The sequence below is a fragment of the Siphateles boraxobius genome, unplaced genomic scaffold (genome assembly GCF_051911475.1).
Source record: "Siphateles boraxobius isolate OS27281-9 unplaced genomic scaffold, OSU_SipBor_1 8, whole genome shotgun sequence".
In the NCBI taxonomy this organism is placed as follows: Eukaryota; Metazoa; Chordata; class Actinopteri; order Cypriniformes; family Leuciscidae; genus Siphateles; species Siphateles boraxobius.
In genome coordinates, this window is record NW_027509208.1 from 24,242,643 (window position 1) to 24,260,738 (window position 18,096).

Here is an 18,096-nt window from a genome sequence, read left to right on the forward strand (position 1 = left end):
TGATTTAGCAAGGATGCATTAAATGGATCAAGTACATGTATTTTGAAATTTCTATTCCATCAAAGAATGTTGAAAAAAATCATCACAGTTTCCACAAAAATAACTATTTTCAACTTGACCACCAAATCAGCATTAGAATTATTTCCGAAGGATTGTGTTACACTACACAGGAATAAATTACATTTTAAAATATATGAATATAAAAAGGTTATTTAAACATATTACTGTATTTTGTGTCAAATAAATGACTTTTCAAAAACGTTCAAAAATCTTGCTGATGCCAATGTTTAGGACAATAGTGTAAATGATAACAAACCATGTGTAAATGTATAAAGGGCAGTAAATAGCCAAAATACTAATGTGTGTTGAAACCAGGAAGTTCACACCAAGTTAACATTTAAAAAAAAAAATGTCACAGGGCTTGTGAAACCTTTAAGACAAATTACCATAATGGATTGGTGAATTTCTGCCACTAATTACATTTTACATGAAGCCAGTGGCAGAGCAACGCACACTTGGAGGCCTGGGGAAAGTGCACCTCTTAAATGGGCTTCATGCTGAAGATAAGCCATTAACAACTCAAGTTATTCTCATAATGCCCTTTCTCTGAAAATGCAAATGAGTATAAATGTCAACATCATCCTCATGTATGTCTAAAGAATTGAAATCTGTCACACAAAACACAAACTCATTGATGTAATTCAACAAGTCTGCCATTTTATTTCAACCGTTGTTCCTGATCGAAGGCTTCTGTAAACATTCAGTTTATATGCATTTAAAATAAAATTGTGGTGCAACACTTAATACTAGGCTATATTATATTAGCACAATTGCAAAATTTACCAATCAGCAAGAAAAACAGGAACTATCCATTTTATAAAATAGCATTGTAAGGAAGGTTATAACGATTACAGTAAAATTTCTTTAAAAATCATGCAACAATTTCATTCGATTAGAAAAAAATTATAATACTAAACATTGTGGCTACATTTCTGGAGTTTATGTGATGAGGTTGACACAAAAAGTGATGAGTGATGAGTACAAACTACTCATAAGTTAAAGTAGTTAAGATACACGCTGCATCCAAAAGCGAACACTTCCCTACTATAGGCCTACAGTATGCGAAAAACAGTACGCCAACAGAGTAGTATGTTCGAATACATAGTAATTTGAAAAACAGTAGGTGGAATGTCCCCGGATGACCTACTACTTCTATAGTGCGCATTCGATGGACACTTCATTGCTCCATGGCAGAGGATTTATGAATGGAATTGAAGCGACGCAACTAACGCTGGTAGGTCACGTGCCAGTAACAAAATGGCGGATGTAGTGCGTCCGAATTTCATTAATTTAATTACCCATATTCACATTTTCAATGTCCAATTTACAAATAACTGAATAATTGTTAATGATTTGTGGTTTAAAGCAACGTAATGAAATACAATTAGGATTTCAAAGAGCATTGTTTTGTAAACTACCCAAAGATAGCCTTCACTAATACTCAAATCTCAAACTCAGGGGCGTAATTTGTGGGGGGATGGGGGGGATATAACCCCCCCAATATTTAAATCTATGCATTACAACCCCCCATTATTTATACCATGATCACAATATCAGGAGGCATACCCAAACTTCAACCCCCCCAATGTTCAAACCAAATCTACGCCCTTGCTCAAACTGATTGTTTGTCAAAATCAAGTAAGAAGTTGCAACAAATGAAAACATCATTGCAAGTACAAAATGTTTACAACTTAAATTGGGTTATCAACACAGGAGTAGTCGAAAATGTACATTAAATTCACAGCACATGCAGTGATGGAGCTTGCAGCATTCACTGTGAACGGAGGCGCTCTGAGACACGAATCGTGAGCTGCTTGCGTGAACACAGTGCGCTTCACTCTGAAACCCTCCAAAACAAACTAAGCTATATACCTTGTTTAAATAAATCATAGCTTTGCCGTGTGATAAGCATCGCACAAGCTGTATCGCAAATTGGTTTTCTGATAGATTGACAGATGCTTTGCCAAAGCAATGGTGCAAAACACAATGTTTGTGATCATTTAGGTTCATTACGGAATTGTGGCAGGACAGATTAGTCCAAGTAATTAATGGGAAACACTGATTTATCATTGTAATTAAAACAGAAATAGATATTTGATATAGAGTGCAATAAAGCCAGACAATTAGTCAATTTAAAATCCATTTTTGCTTTAAGTCTTCGCCGCAAACAGTGTTTAATCTTTGGTTTACATAGATTATACAAAAATGTAACCTTTACTAGTCATTTAATGTGAAAAATTAATCCACCCATCCTAATGAAATCAATGTTAGAAATCAAACTACTTTTGCATCTCAATGATCGCATTACATTTACAGGAACTAGTTTCTCAGAAGCGACAGAATTTTACTTTGCTCCGGTTAGTAGTACTGCGCCGAAAAGAAAACACAGAACAGAAGCACACTAACAGTCGGGACGTCTAGCTAGCTAGTAGTAGCCTTGAACAACGATATTGAAACATTCAATTGTAAATGAAGGAATTAGCAACATGGCGATATACTCTGCTTCTGTAGTGTCAGCAGCAGGTAAATACACTTGCGTGATTGTCATGTGGACCGGCTCTCTCGGTTGCCTAGGTAACTTTATATCACTCCGCCGCTGCTGTAGATTGTGCTAATAAATACAGGGAACAAAGTATAACTATTGCAATGCGATGAAAGGGTAGTTTGATTTCTAACATTATTCTCTCAACAGACATTTACATCGATAGTCTGGCGTTATAATTTATTTGCTTTTGGTGTACTGTGGAGTGGGTAAAACTGTTTTTAATGGCAGGCTAGCAGATACCGTTGACTCGCGCTAGCCTAGCACCAGCGAACTATGCAACTGGAAGGATTGGATGAAAATTTTTGAAAACTGTCTCCACTGATAAATAACACCCAAGCTAACTTGGAAATGTTGGACTCCAAAATCCTGAACCACCCCTTTAAAAGCAACTGAGCAACTGTCAAGCTACTAAAAAAAATTGTTAAGTTAGTAGCATCACTACTAGAGCCCGACCGATATGTATTTTTGGGGGCCGATGCCGATACCGATATTAGGGAGTAAAAAAAGCCCGATACCGATATATCGGCCGATATTATTTATGTGTATATTATAATACAGTAGCAATATTATTTATGTGTATTATAGTACAGTATACCAGTCAAAAGTTTGGACACTTTCCTATTGGTGTGTACAATCTTTTGATGGGTACTTTACACAGTAGCTATAAACAGAATAAATATATTTTATAAACACGTTTTGCAATGATCACTCAAATGTGGTAATCAAACACTTGTGTGACACAGATATGTAATGGAGGCAGGGGGAATGATAGAATGAGAATTATACAGCTGAGCTGTAACCAAACTAGTTTGCATTGCATGTTATATTATATTATATTATATTCTAAATACTGTTGCATAATCTTCACTAACGATGACTTTGTCTTTTAATTTAGTCATAACTTGTATCAATAAATATATAAAAAGTGTCACTGACAAAACCTTATTATCTTCTATTTTTACTCTTAATTCCTCTAATCTCTACCAGTGGAGGAAGAACTCAGATCTTTTTACTAAAGTAAAATGAATAATATCATAATGAAAACGTTTTTAATTACATATGTACAGTACTTTTATACTATTAGTAAGCAAAATGTACTAAACGTGAAACTAGGCTACTCTTAATGCAAAATGGCCCTATATAAAGTGTTATAATTATATACATTTTTGGAATATTGCTTGATGTTGTAACGTAGCGTTATCAGGCAGAATGAGCTTTAACACGGTGTCTACACCGGATGCGGCCGTTACTGCTCGCGTCGCAACAGCTGTTTACCCGAGACAAAGCAGAATCAGTTTACTGTCGGAGATCGCTCGCGCCACGCATTTTAATCAATGTTTCATCAACCAATTGCCTTAATAAATAAGAAGAAGGCCTAAATATAGCAGACAATATAATCAGGACTTCTCAGCTGCACGCTTGCAATAGTCACAAGCTCACACAATACGTGACAGAGGCTTGTAGCAGAGAAATCAATTCTGTGAATTACACTGCGCAAATCACAAGTAGGCTACTACCCACCGGATGAAGAAGGGTTGGCTCTCAGTCTCCACAGGCTACATAAAATATTCATTTTATTTTATTTTATTCTATTTTTCGTGTTTGCATTTATGAGGAAAAAACAATGTTACAGACGCGACAGTTCAGCACTACGGACGTGAGCGCTCTGAAAGCGGCACTAATGCTTTGAAACTTTCACATAGACATCAAACAGAAAGCACAAAACCTTTCGTTTCAAAGTGAATTTCATTTTGTATTAATTGTATCTTAATTTTAATCAATGTTTCATCAGCCATTTGCCTGGATTTAATTTATAAGAAGTAAATTTAGCAGACGATAGATAATCTCGACACGGAGGCGCCTGCGGGTGAACTGGAGCTCGTCTCATGAACCGAAACTCAGCGTATAGACCTGAGAATTGAAATATATCTATATTGAAATGTCTACTTTTAAACAGAACAATTCAAAACGAAAGACAGACAGACTCATGTAATCGTATGAAATGTGCATTTCTCTCTGGCGCCCGCTCACTGAAGATCGCGAGTCAGCATCGTCAACTTCATCTTTGGCTGACACTGACTGAAAACACTTGTTTATTAATAAACAATTAAAATGTCTCCTTGCTATATTTGTTGTATTCATAATCATTATTTTTGCCAGTTCTTGTGACAGCTTTTAGGTGCTTTATTGGCAGCGCCACCCTTACATGAATCACCGTACCCGCATTTTTTAAAATATTCATTTATCGGCCATTATAAATGCCGATACCGATAGTTAGGAAAATGCCTAAAATCGGCCGATAATATCGGCCCGCCGATATATCGGTCGGGCTCTAATCACTACTTGTGGTTAGCTACTCCCCAAAACTGGTTATTAACAGATTTCATTAACCTTTATTCCAAACTGTATCATTTGCCAAGGTAGATCCAAAATGCTCTAAGGGTGTTGTACAAAATTGGTCAAGAATGAATAGAAGGCGTGAGGGCTATCAGGTGTCTTGGCATCTCTTCCAGTCATGTTGACTGGGCTCGCCTTGGGATTACCCTGGGCAATCCAGCACAAATGTTCTTCATGTGCCACTATGAAAGCATGGCTAATCTGCATGTGTGAAGGTCAGGACTGCTCATCCATACAGAGAAGGACCCGCGGCCAAAAAGCATCTGATCGCATAAGATGCTGGAGAACTGAAAGCAGACAGCTTTTGCCACTTGCATATGATCAACTATAAACTTGAGTATTTGACAACTGTCTTCTGTCCACAAATACATTTTTAGAAATGAATGAGTACAAAATAGACAACATACATTTGAACATATTGGTTATAAACAGCTAACCCCCCCCCCCCCCCCCCCCCCCAAAAAAAACTTACATTAAATTAATAAATTTACACCGAACAAAACATTACACGTGTTCATTGTTTAACAAAGACAAAACCTACAGCATTTAGCAGGATGAATATTAATATATGCTAAACTATTCCAATAGATTCGTCAGTTTTCCCTCTAGACCTGCATAAGAAAAACATATTAAGCAGGGAAGTCAATTTTTCACTAAAATCAAACGTGAAAAACTGTGATTTGGCCAGCTGGACTTTGAAACCCAAGGTTGTACCTGAGAACCAAGTTTGTTGCTTAGATAGACAACATTTTATAATATTATAGTCTCAGAAATTTGTGAGCTGCAACCAGGATGGGATTTTAGAGCAGTAGGTATAGCCTATATTCTCAAAGCGTAGTGAGCTTCCTACTTAAAAAGCAATTATGGTTATTACAGTCTCAAAACATAATAAGCAGCCTAAATAGTCAGCATTTGGGGCATCATAATGGCAAAACCTGGTGAGCCACCTACCTAGACAAATACTAAGACATTTATAGTCTCAAAACTAACAAGCTGCCTAGGTTTTGAGATACAGCTTTAGTCACTATACCACCGTATAATATTTTTACACTTAACTAGTTTGCGTTTAGGAAAACCAATACATATAATATTTAAAATATATAGCTAGAGAATGTGAGGTGAATGCGAAAACATTAATTAATTCCTGCATAATTAAGTGAAGACAGACGGGCGCAATGGCGCTAACACCAGCTAACAATGCTAGCTAATCAGTAGGGCTCTGCGCTGAAAAACACCGTCTTGCCCTTCGTTTCAGACAGACAGATCTTACTGGCAACCATACCTTGAAAACTACAACGAAATTTCATCCGGGCAGTATAACTAAATCACACAATCGCTTTATTCCACTTGACATCGAGTACAAACGTGCTAGCAGCGAATTTTTATTTAGCAGCGGCGCAATGCTAGAACGTTCCGTAAATTTGAATGGCACCGAACGAACTCTTTATCGAAACCATGGCCGATAATTTATTCAATATCATGACATTAATTCATCGGTGATGCTTCTGTGATATTATACTGTGTGTATGAATACAAGCAGCCCAGTATATCTGATCGTTGTATCGGGAATTTCTTGTAGCAGAAATGAAGCCTCGGCGCAGGCTAACTTATGCTAACACCGTTAGCACAGTCACCTTGGGCAGAACTTGACATGTTCAGCTGCCTGTCAACATCCACATACAAGCCCAAACCCCGGGATAATCTTAACTACACAAGGAGAACCCAATCTCGGCATGCTATTTCACCATTCACATAGACAAAGAGCGTTTAATAAATATAAAAGCAGGACACTGAAAGCTAATGTTATGGATAGCATCAGGCCACAGCTAGACATGATGCCAAGCTTGACACATACGTATGCTAAAACGCTCACCTGAGCTCTGCTGTTCCCGTTATTCCCAGGGCTCATGGACGGGATGTTTCTTTGCTGTGCTCCCCAGCTGTGGCTGGCAGCGGGGCTGTACGGGGAGCTCATGTCTTTGCCCAAACCCATCCCGGACTGCTGTTGCTGTGGCGGCGGGTTACTGTAGTCTTGATAGCCGCTGCCATATCCACGCATCATCGGGCTCGGAGATGTCAATAGCTGGTTTAGCGTGGGTGTCGCTCCAGAAGGGTGCTGTTGGTTCTGTCCGGGAAACCTCTGAAAGCCCCCAACATTGGCACCGGGAGCCGGGGCAACTGAGGCCATAGCAGCCTTGCCATGACTAGCAGCAGCAGCGGTGGGCGAATTGGTACCAGGGCCCATCATGTTCCCCTGCCGTGATGGGCTCATCATACCGTATCCAGTGCCACCGTACCCCGGCCGGTAGTTGGGATAGTGGTTGTATGGATTATTATGGTACCCTTCGTGGGAGTTTTGCACTTGATCCATGTTGCTCTGTGCCTGATGCATTAAAGCCGTCCTAGGGCTTTGTTGTCCGCCATGTTGATCAAAGCAAGGCCCTCCTCTTCCATTCCCGTAATAATGATTAAACTCAGAAACTGAGCTGCTCCCGCTTTGGGACGCGTTGCCTCCACCGCCGCCGCTGCTGTTGTTGTTGTTGTTATTGTTGCTCGTTGGTCCAAAGTTGGAGTGCTCGTACCTACTGCCCATCCGTTCCCTCCCGTGTTTGGACGAGCGATCCTCCTCGTCACTTGTATTCAGCAAACGCGGATGGCGATCGACCTGCGTCTCCAAAGCGTTTTCTTCCCCTCCATCCTGTCGATTCCCCAAATCTCCGCGCACGGGTGTGGGTTTGATGCTGTTGTTGTTGTGGCTGACGACTCGCTGCTGCTGCTGCTGTGAATGAGGGAATGCGTGCGACTGTTGCTGTGGAGGTGTGCGATGGAGAGGCGAAGGAGGGGGATCTCCGCTTCCAACATTTTTCACTTGATGATTCGCGACCAGACCCGTTTCCATGCTCAGAGTCGCGTTTAAATAAGCAGTAAAGGTTTTAGGTTGATTTCCAGCGTCCGTTTTTTCGCAGAGACTAGAGACGCATGATGCCCATCTACATTATTCATTGAGGTAGCGCTGCTGTACCCATCTACTGCCCCACATCAAACCGATTCCTCATTCATTAAAACCGTTGGATTTGGGCTTGGATGAGCCCTTTCCACGGCTGTCATGTCAGTGGAAAGGGTGTTTGTGTGTGTGCTGGGCAGTGGGCACGTACTGTGAAAACGATTACTGAGGCATTGAAAGAGAGAAATATGACGACAGTCCGTCTTTAACCGGTTATGTTAGGTGACCAGTTACATTAATATACTTTCACTTATTTAAAAGTTTATTTGTAATAGTAATACCAAAGTTCCAATTTCCACGGAGGCCAATGTGAACGTGCGAAAATGTGCACTAGACCCCTATCAGAGCCCCTTTGCTCCAGCATGGCATTATAAGCGTCTCCTCCAGCTCTTCACTGCTCTGCGCCGAGGCTGGTGGAAAACACGGACTGGGTCATTTCCTATATTCACATTTTCAAAAATTTTAGTTAGATTAAAGTAATAGATTCTGAAGTCAGTAATGCGTCTGCTTCAATGCAAAGGCGAAAGCTGCACCTGACATTCCACAAAAAGGTGCATTGCCTAATATTGAATACTGTCAGAAAGCAGACAACAAAAATACTGAAATAATGTTGGGGAATGTTGTAAATATCAAATTATGGATATAGAAACATGAAATTACAAATGCAAATATGAAATTACAAAGTATAAAGATGTAATTATAATTGCAATGTTTAATGCTGCACAGATTTTTCCAAAAAATACTTTTGTATTTTCGGGATATACATTTTGTCCATGCATTCCTTATAAGAAATTAAACTCATTATGTTGGGTTTGCTCCAACCCTAATCAAACAACTGAACCAGCTCTTTTTTTCTTTCTTTTTTTTTTCTTTTTTACAATGTCATGTACAAACAACATGGCAATGAAAATAAATAATTACACCATGACAGTATCAGGTGCAAAAGTGCATTTCAGAAAAGAAGAAAAGAAAAGAAAGTAAAAAATACTTTTCATAATTTTAAGTGTATTTGTATTGAAACTCATTGTGAATACACAGAACTTAAGGTTTCACTTTCAGAAATTTGTTTTAAAAATTAAACTAGAATAAGGATGTTATTAACCAAAAAATCGTATTTGTTATTTTCCATAACGAGTCCATAAATAATGTCCTTGTGAGAAAAGACTTTGATATGAGGACAACTGAATCAGCGGGTGCTTCTCAATTCTTATTTGTGCATCCTTGTTTCCTTTCCTCGCGTCTCAGCTCGACCCTAGGATGCGAGGGAAGGCTGCAAGGAAAGAAATTGAGGAATTGACAAAAAGCTTGTTTGTATATTGGAATAGTCTTGATCACTCGAGCGTCACTTCTCTGCGTCATGCGCTCAAAGGATCTGCCCTTATGTTGTTAAAGTTTGGTTAATTAAGAAATTAATAAATAATAGATAAAGCAAGATACCCTGTTGATATATATGTGTGATATATTATTAATTTAAACTGCAATGGAGAATTTATACATGCGTCAGGTTTCTCGACAAGAAAGGCTTCCACGTAGGATACACCTGTGCATCCTCGTTCCTCGCCTCCTCGTGGTGCAATGTCCCTCACGATGGCTGAGCTCGATCGGTTTTCAGGTCATAGGATGGAGGACGGAGGAGCGAGGAAACGAGGAGGGATATTGAGAAGCACCCAATCTCTTTAGGATTGTACTTTGCCCATCCAGCCTGGGGTAGGCTAGATGCATAACAATGATGAACTAAAAAAAACTTTTTGCATTTTTGAAAAGTTTCACATACAGATGACAACGTTGTCAAAACGACCCCCTGCAAAAACGCTACAAAAAAATGCTGCATTATTCATGCTAGGCCAGTAGTTGGCGTTGTCACTTTGTGAAAAAAAAACTCTTAGCATCTGTAGACCAATTTGGAGTCGACGTCATCGTTACGTCATTTGCAGGTGCCCGCACATTGTGGTGGCGGAAAACACAACGGGGTAATCCATCAGCCGGAAACTGAAGCCTCCCTGGGGGCCGCCATTGTAGCAGAACTTCACCTGCTGTTAGCATTCCATTGACTCCCATTCATTTTGGCGTCACTTTGACAGCGAATAACTTTACATCTGAGGCGTCCAAAGACTTCATTTGTCCATTATTTATTTCTAAAGAAACACGACAATGTATAAAAGGCTCCATTACTTTGTATCTTACGTTATGGCCCCGTAGAAGCCGTTTTTGTTAAAATAGGCTAACGATTGCGTCATAACCACGCGACTCTCTGTCGCACATTAGAGAAATAACCGTATAGACAGGAGGAGAAGCTCGAAAGGCAATCTTTTACTGTCTATGAGGCAATCGGGGGGAGATGGAGCATAAAGTCAAGGGAGAAGCCCATAGATAGAGTCCATAAAAGCCCCAACGGGACAAAATATTTCAACAACGTTTTTGAGGAATTGGAAATAATTCGGTATGTGGCACAGCTACTAGAATATTTACAACTGTCAGACAGGTTGCTCACGTCACATCTACGTCGTCAAGCTCAGTTTGAGCCTGCGCAGTACGCTCAGCCATCAGGAAGTGAGTGCTTCTAATGGGCTTCACATTTCTCCGTTGAAATCAAGGGGGTCGCTGTGTCCATTTCTTTTACTGTCTATGGGAAAACCAGTGGTAACAAGTGGAGGAAAATAGGCAAAATTCACAGAATAAGAGAAAAAAAATGTCTTGTTGTGCCTTTGGATGTCAGAATCAGAATGCAAAATCATATTTATTGAATACCATCATCGAAGACGCTCTGAAGCTAAACATAGACATTTAGCTTTGCAAGCCACAGACTGGACTGATTTGATGTAAACAATAGATCAACATAATTTTCACATATGCAGTTCATAGGGGCATAATAGCTTTACTGTTACAGCATGAAAATAATATTTAAACTTTAAACGTTTTTTATAGGTTTTTATTGCGTTTTATAAAGTCAGAATTGCATGATATAAAGTCTGAATTGCGTGCGCAATTTTGAAAAAAAGTCACAATTACCTTTTTTAATTTAATTCTGTGGCGGAAACAAGCTTCATAGATACACATTGCCTTCAAATAGCAGAAATATTTTACGCAGACATTGGATTCTGACATTCATTGCTGCCCTTCTATATGGTATACTGCTACAAAGGTAGAACTTCTCAGATTTCTGACACAGACATAAACATTAAATCAACAATCAGCTCCCCTATTCTAGATAACAGCAATTCCATGCCAGATTTTGTGAAGCACCCTGCAATTGGTCTCAATCCATGTCTACAGCCAAACACATCACACAGATAGGGACTGAATCACAGGATATAGCGTTCAGTGCACAGAAAAAACATATATAGTGCTATCACTATTTTATACTGTTGTTAATCACGTTTTATGGCGTTTTTATTTAAACGGCACCAGCAGCTTTCTGTTACCTGCATGTTTGTATCTCACCATTAACAATACAAGCTTGAGGCTTCTCCCTCAAGCAACAAATTGCTGTAATATTGCTTAAACTGCTATATCTGTAAAATGACACCTCTCAATGGGGTGATATGTGTATGGTGGAGAGCTAGGCCTACTCTGGGGATGGCTCGGCCCGTTCAGCGTGAGCTGGATGAGAAAGGACCTCCCCCGGCAGCAGTGGCATCAGCTCAAGCACAGAAACTGGGTCAGACAAGAAAAAAAACCCACTCAGGCAGTCAGGCTTAGCTCCAGATTGATGCTGTGACACTTCAAGCGGTTTCTCCACGATAGAAAAGCAACACACTCTAATATAAAGTAGTAAACGATGCTAGTCTTAAGCTTTCATGGGTCAAGCAAATGATGGACTGAATTATTTTGAATGGACTGGAAATGAACAGCCATGTTAAAGCTATTAGTTTTACTATTTATTATAGAATTGTGCATTATGTATGCAAACAGACACGGCAGGTTTCAAAATGAGATCTTATCATGGCAATTTAAATTGAAAAAGTCGAGTTTTAATGGAAATGAATCCAGTTTTAAACCCTAGACATACCTTAGAGGCTGTTTGCATGGAAATGGAAAATGTTTTGGGGGCATGAAAACGCAAACTTTTGAAATGGGGTTTCAAGGTGTAAGTTTTGGAAAATGATATTGTTATTATTTCCGCGTAAACTACATAAATGCAAATTAGTGAAAACGATGACGTATTTCGGTGTTCAGTCTATAGGTGCATAGTGTTTCTTGGCATGAATAATACAGAGTTTTCGGAAAAACGTCATGTAACATACCCTTAAAAACACACTCCTTAAGATGTTATTTTATACTAAACCATTAAAGATGAGGAAGTATAAGGTTTATTAAATGCACTGTAGAGGATCTTCACATCCACTGAAGGGTATCTCTAGATAGATTAAAAAAAATGTACATACAGAACAAAAGGTAAATTTTTTTGTATCAATATCTTTTTTTCACATAGGGTGGTTGCTGTGCATAGCTTCATTCCCTGTTTCCGTTTCCAGTTTCATTCTGTCACTTACCATTTTACCCATGTATGTGTGATTGTGTGTATGTGTTTGTTTACATTAGTTGTGTTTGTGATTTAGTTAGTAAAACTTGTGCACAATACATATTTGGTTCTGATTCTCTGCTTGCAGCAAAGTCAATGTAACGATTTCTGGGGCCAGTTGCATAAACTGCTAAGACTAGTCTTACAAGTTAGTCATCACGTTTTTTCTTGAAGACTGTTCACAACTGTTTTAAGTCAGTTACATAAAAACGGAGATTGGTCTAATTTGATGCTAAAAAGTAAGACTGATTTCCCCTCGACTACCCGCTGGTTGTACTAGTAAAGTCGCAGTCTTAACATAATGGCTATGTTTATGCAACTGGCCCCTGGTCTCGTTACATGATAAGTGCTGGACATGCTAAGAAATAATAATTTTTCTGTGGCCATGAAAAATACCCTTTTTCTTAGAATTAATGAATAATCGGACGAACTGATTAATTGATTGTAATATTAATTTGGCTAAATAAAGTTAATCAGATTAAATTAATCATAACAAGTTATGATTTATTATTAATATTTCCTCTTTGAGCTAATTTGTTACATCTTTAAAGCATGATGGATTCTGATTGGCTGTCAATTGGCTGATTGGCTGATTGGCTATATTTTTTCTCTGTGATGTTATCATTATAGCTGTTATGTGGACTTCTCTTTTATTGCTCCAAATTAAAGCATTTCTCTAAAAAGTATTTTAAAGACTGAATTGCTTTTCTAGCTAATAATTTATTTGATATATATCACATCCTTAAAGCATTACACATAAGACAATTAAAATTCAACATTTCATTTAAATTAATATACATAACCTACTTTTTCCCCTTTTAAGCTCTTTGTGAACCTATATAAAGAAATTAAATAAATACAGTTAATTAATTCCCTGTATAATTCATAATCCACATATAATGTGATAACCTTTGATGCCAGTGGCTTTCTTATTTCTCATATAGTTATTGTTTTTTTAAACTGTAAATTCAATCTGTAAAGCCTAAAATTTTACAGTGATTTTCTCACTTCTTTGTGTATCAAGCATTGTGAACCTGCTGAACAGTATTATTTACATTTATGCATTTGGCAGACACTTTTATCCAAAGCGACTTACATTGCATTTCAAGGTACACATTTACATTCTTATCAATTCTTGCTTTCTCTGGGAATCGAACCCATGACCTTGGTGGTATATGTGTATATATATATATATATATATATATATATATATATATATATATATATATATATATCTCCATGGTGTGAATTTATGCAAAAATATCACAAACAATGTACAAATAAATTCAGATTGCCATCCAATTTGTTGATGTAAACAAAATAGTTACTTCGAAGGAAATATTTACTTTGATTGTGTTCCATGGAAGAGAGTCATTGATAATGTCATTTAAAAAGACATATTTTGCATTTAGTGATGTAAGCGGTTGATGTATTTCATGTAATGTTTTTGTGATGTGGCTTCATTTCGACCAGCAGCACAAGATGGCAACCGTCCTTTCTTACCGAAACGTGTCTTGAGCTGAAAGCTGGCACAGGCCCAAACTGCATTTAGAACAAGGCACGGTGTCGCTGATTGCATTTTTCCTAATTAAGCCTCGCCTGACCTTGGCAGAGGCAAATCATTAGATTCTCATTTTAATAATCACACCGCAGCGGTTATATTCCACTGGGTCTCTGACGGCACTGGAGCAGTCTTTAAGCTCTTCTTAATTTTCCTGTTTACAAGAGGACCCAACTTTATAGCGGGCGTAAGTAATTGTGTTGGCGGATATGATGACATAAACGACTCTCTAATTTAGGCCCACAGTGTATGTTTGAAGAACACAAATGTATAAAAGCTACTTCTGTTTTCATAAGTGTTTGATGTAAGTGCACATTTTAACCAACATTGTAGAGGTATGTTTTGGCTGTTTTTGTTCAGTTTCTTCAGAGGACATCGCGTAATGATAACATAATCACCAAATTACCTGATAATTATTTATTACTTAAGTAAAAACTTGCTTTAGTTGTGCTAATGAATGGTTGCCTAGCAGCCAGTCATACATATAAAAGGTCTATTTTAAATGAACTAAAAGGCAAAGCTGAAATCTTGGTCTGTTTTCTGACTGTGTGGAAATTCATACAAAAGAATAATGTTGTTCCTTTTAGCAAGTACAGAGAAACTGGAGAGATTTTTGTGGTACTAAAACGGAATGTTTGACAGTTAATAGTAAAATAAATAGATAAACTTAAAATTAGAATTGTCTGCTGAAATGATAGCAAGAACCAAAGTTATACTTAAATCTGCATGTAAGCAGATCTATTCTGCAACCCCATTAAATCGCAATGTGAGTTTGATGGTTTTTCAGTTCAACATGCTTGTGTCTGTAAATCGACATTTTTTTGTTTACAAACGTAGTCTTTGTCTTGCAGAAAAACAGATTTTTCATTTGCAGGTGTATTTTTTGTTAAATAACATTTTCTAAAATGAGAATAGCTATGTTTCCATCCATGGTGTGAATTTATGCACAAATTCAGAATACCAAAAACAATTTACAAATAAAGTCGAATTTCTGTTCCTGTGACACAATGGCAGCATCTGAAATTGCATACTTCCCTACTTTATAGTAGACAAAAAACAGTGACAAAAGTATATCCGCATTCACAGCGGGATGATCTACTACTTCCGGTGTGATTCTGAAGTGTGTATAGGATGGACACTTTACTATCCCATGAGGCCACAGGAGAGGATTTATGAACAGCAGTGAAGCGACACAACTGATGCTGGTAGGTCACATGATAATTGATAGCATGGCGGATGTAGTACATTACATTCATACTACAAACACTCATATATAGAATGTACTTTTTTAGTGGTCATGAAGTTAAGTTAAGAAGGTTAAGTTTCTTGTCCATAAGTGGAAATTTGTCTGGCTTCGCTAACCACACACAAGGACACCAACACAACATAACAATAAACATTAAAAAACACAATTAAAACAATAACACTCCCATACAATCTATGCATAGCCTACACAATACACATCCATCCCTACTCATATTCGTATCTTCTCAACATTTAAAATTCTAATGGCAGAATTGGCACAAATTACATCTGGTACACATTATTACTCTATTTAAAATAAGTACCTACTCAAAAGAGTATGCAATTTCTGACGCAGTCAATGGGTACGGCTCAATCAGCTCCCTTAACTTCCTAGGTTGTGAATCAGTATTGTGTACACCAATTCGGGCACTAGTAAGGACAGTAACTAAGGACCCTGGCTCACTACACATTGGGACAATGATGACTATTTACGGCGACATGACAATTTCCTCATTGTACAACATCACTACTGGCTTCTATGAACAACAGAATAATTATCCGGCATTATTATTTAATGTTATTTAAAGTACATTATAACAAGTACTTTGCTTGTTACATATAAGTGCAACATTTCAGCCGTAAATAAATGATTAATGTTAGCTTATACTGAAATATAATAAAATTATGGTTTGAATTTGAACAAAACTCCTATCGTGAGCATCAATTCTCCCTTGTTTTCATGGTTAATTTTGGGACTTTTTAGGGAGCGAAGGTTTCAGTGCACTGGAAGAATTTTGCGATTGAGACTGCCCTTAAAATGTCCGACTCCCTGATCAGTGCCCTAAATACTGAACTAGGGAGCTGATTGAGACACAACCAGCTTATGTGTGGTTTATTCTTAGCGAATAAAAATGTATCCATCTAAAGTAGGCTAAGCATACTCATAATTTTTAATGTAATTTTTTCGCATTTGATTTTTTCAGCATCAGTTTATGCATTATCCCTAAATTTGCAGAAAACAGGCTGTCCCTGTCCTTAATATCACCCACCTCTGCAATATTGGCATTTTCAAAATTAGGCCTACAAGCCCCTAGCCTGGCTCCGCCCTCCTACGTACTTCCGCTCAATTTTCATATTCCTTCAGTACTACGTCTGGGATTGTGCTGTAGTCTTTGGTTTTCTCCAATCAATTTTTAGCCCGGGCCAATCAGCGAACAAAGGGAGTGACTGAGAATGATGACGTTGATGTTGTGCGTTATTTTGAGTAGTAGTTCAGTAATGGCAGCGGAGAAAGATGCGAGCGAAGCCATTCGGTCCGTTGTGGCAACGCTGCCGAATATCAAGAAGTTAAAGCCGGAGCAAGAACAATTTTTGCTTAGTTTTGTTGGTGGCCATGATTTTGTGGCCCTCCTCCCCACGGGGTTCGGGAAAAGTTTGATTTTCCAGCTCGCTCTGTTAGTGTGAATGAGTTGGCTAAGGCGAACGCTAGGCGTACGTCACAACCAACTGTAGCAATTGGTTATGGCAGATCCAGAGTGACTCTGGGCAGATCCAATAGTTTTTGACTTCAATAGAGTAACCCGCCTACAAGGAAGTTAACGCTTGTCAATGCAGTGCCAGACTCAATGTTCAAATGAAATTAAATGTACGAGAGTCTGGTGGGACCAGGCTAACAAGCCCCGCCCAGACTTCCTATTTCAATAGGAAAAACATTAACACAGGAAAGAAAACTGTGCCTTTATAGTCATTTCATGCTGCCTTTAAATGTGAAAACAGGCAGTTGATTTAGCATTTGCTGAGCACCTACACAATCACATGTAAAATATTGTTGGATGTGCTATTTCAATAATCAGATATTATCTTCCAATCTCAGCAAAACAAGCTAACATGTTAACTTATAGAATAAGTTCATTGTCACTCTGTGAATAAGGTTACTAACCAAACCTAATTGATCTGGAAAAGCTAAAGCACATATTGGTAGGCTTTACCTGAATAAATATGTCACACTGGCCACACACTTGAGCTATGAAATGCCTACATTGAAGTGTTAATTTCATAAAGGCTAACAATGAAACAGAACAATAGAGGAATAATAAACGATGGCTGTAGCTTCAATCAGTAATCATAAAACATGACAAATGTGCTGATTTGCTTCTTGATCTCAAGATACTTATAAATTTTGTGTAAAACTTTTGAAAAGTAATTTGAATAGAGAAAATAATATTTGATGGTTCAAACTGAGAAAATATTTTTTTGTTTATAAAATTACTTGACTTAAAAGGATAGTTCTCTCAAACATGAAAATTTTGCCAACATTTGTCAAACCTGTATGACTTTCTTCTGTGGAACATAAAATACATTATTTGGAAAATTGTCAATGAATATCAGTGGGGTCCAGAACAGTTCACTCTCCATGAGATCTTATTTTGTATCTTTTTTGTGTTCCACAGAAGACAACTCAGGTATGATAGATTAAATAAAAGATTACTTCAAGTTTTCTGCCTAATAGACAAACCAAGGCAACAGGTAATTGTAGGGAATACGAATAGTTTGCTTGATAAAACATCTTGTAGTGCAATATTCTAACAACATCATGGAGGTGTGCATCGTGATGTTCCTACTAACTATTTGTCATTTTGCTGATCAAAAGTGGTCAGATATGTGATGTAAATCTGAAGACTAAAAACACATCTCTTTGACCTAGCATACACATAACACATTATAAACTTCTATAATTCAATGTTAGGCTGCATAGATTAGGT

At 37.9% G+C, this 18,096-nt stretch overlaps 1 protein-coding gene across 9 annotated transcripts in view; it reads right to left on the minus strand.

The window, feature by feature from the left end:
• arid1b (AT-rich interactive domain 1B) overlaps positions 1-8,349 on the minus strand; it is an 88,276-nt gene extending 79,927 nt beyond the window's left edge. For 3 of the 9 annotated variants that reach the window (XM_077220430.1, XM_077220432.1, XM_077220431.1), the window contains exon 1: positions 6,876-8,011. In XM_077220430.1, the coding sequence (XP_077076545.1) occupies positions 6,876-7,901 (1,026 nt within the window). In that variant the 5' untranslated portion in view covers positions 7,902-8,011. Of the gene's footprint in view, positions 1-6,875 lie in introns of all 9 variants that reach the window. The other 6 variants (XM_077220433.1, XM_077220429.1, XM_077220435.1 and 3 more) reach the window with 4 other exon arrangements.
• Between the last annotated feature and the right edge of the window lie 9,747 nt (positions 8,350-18,096).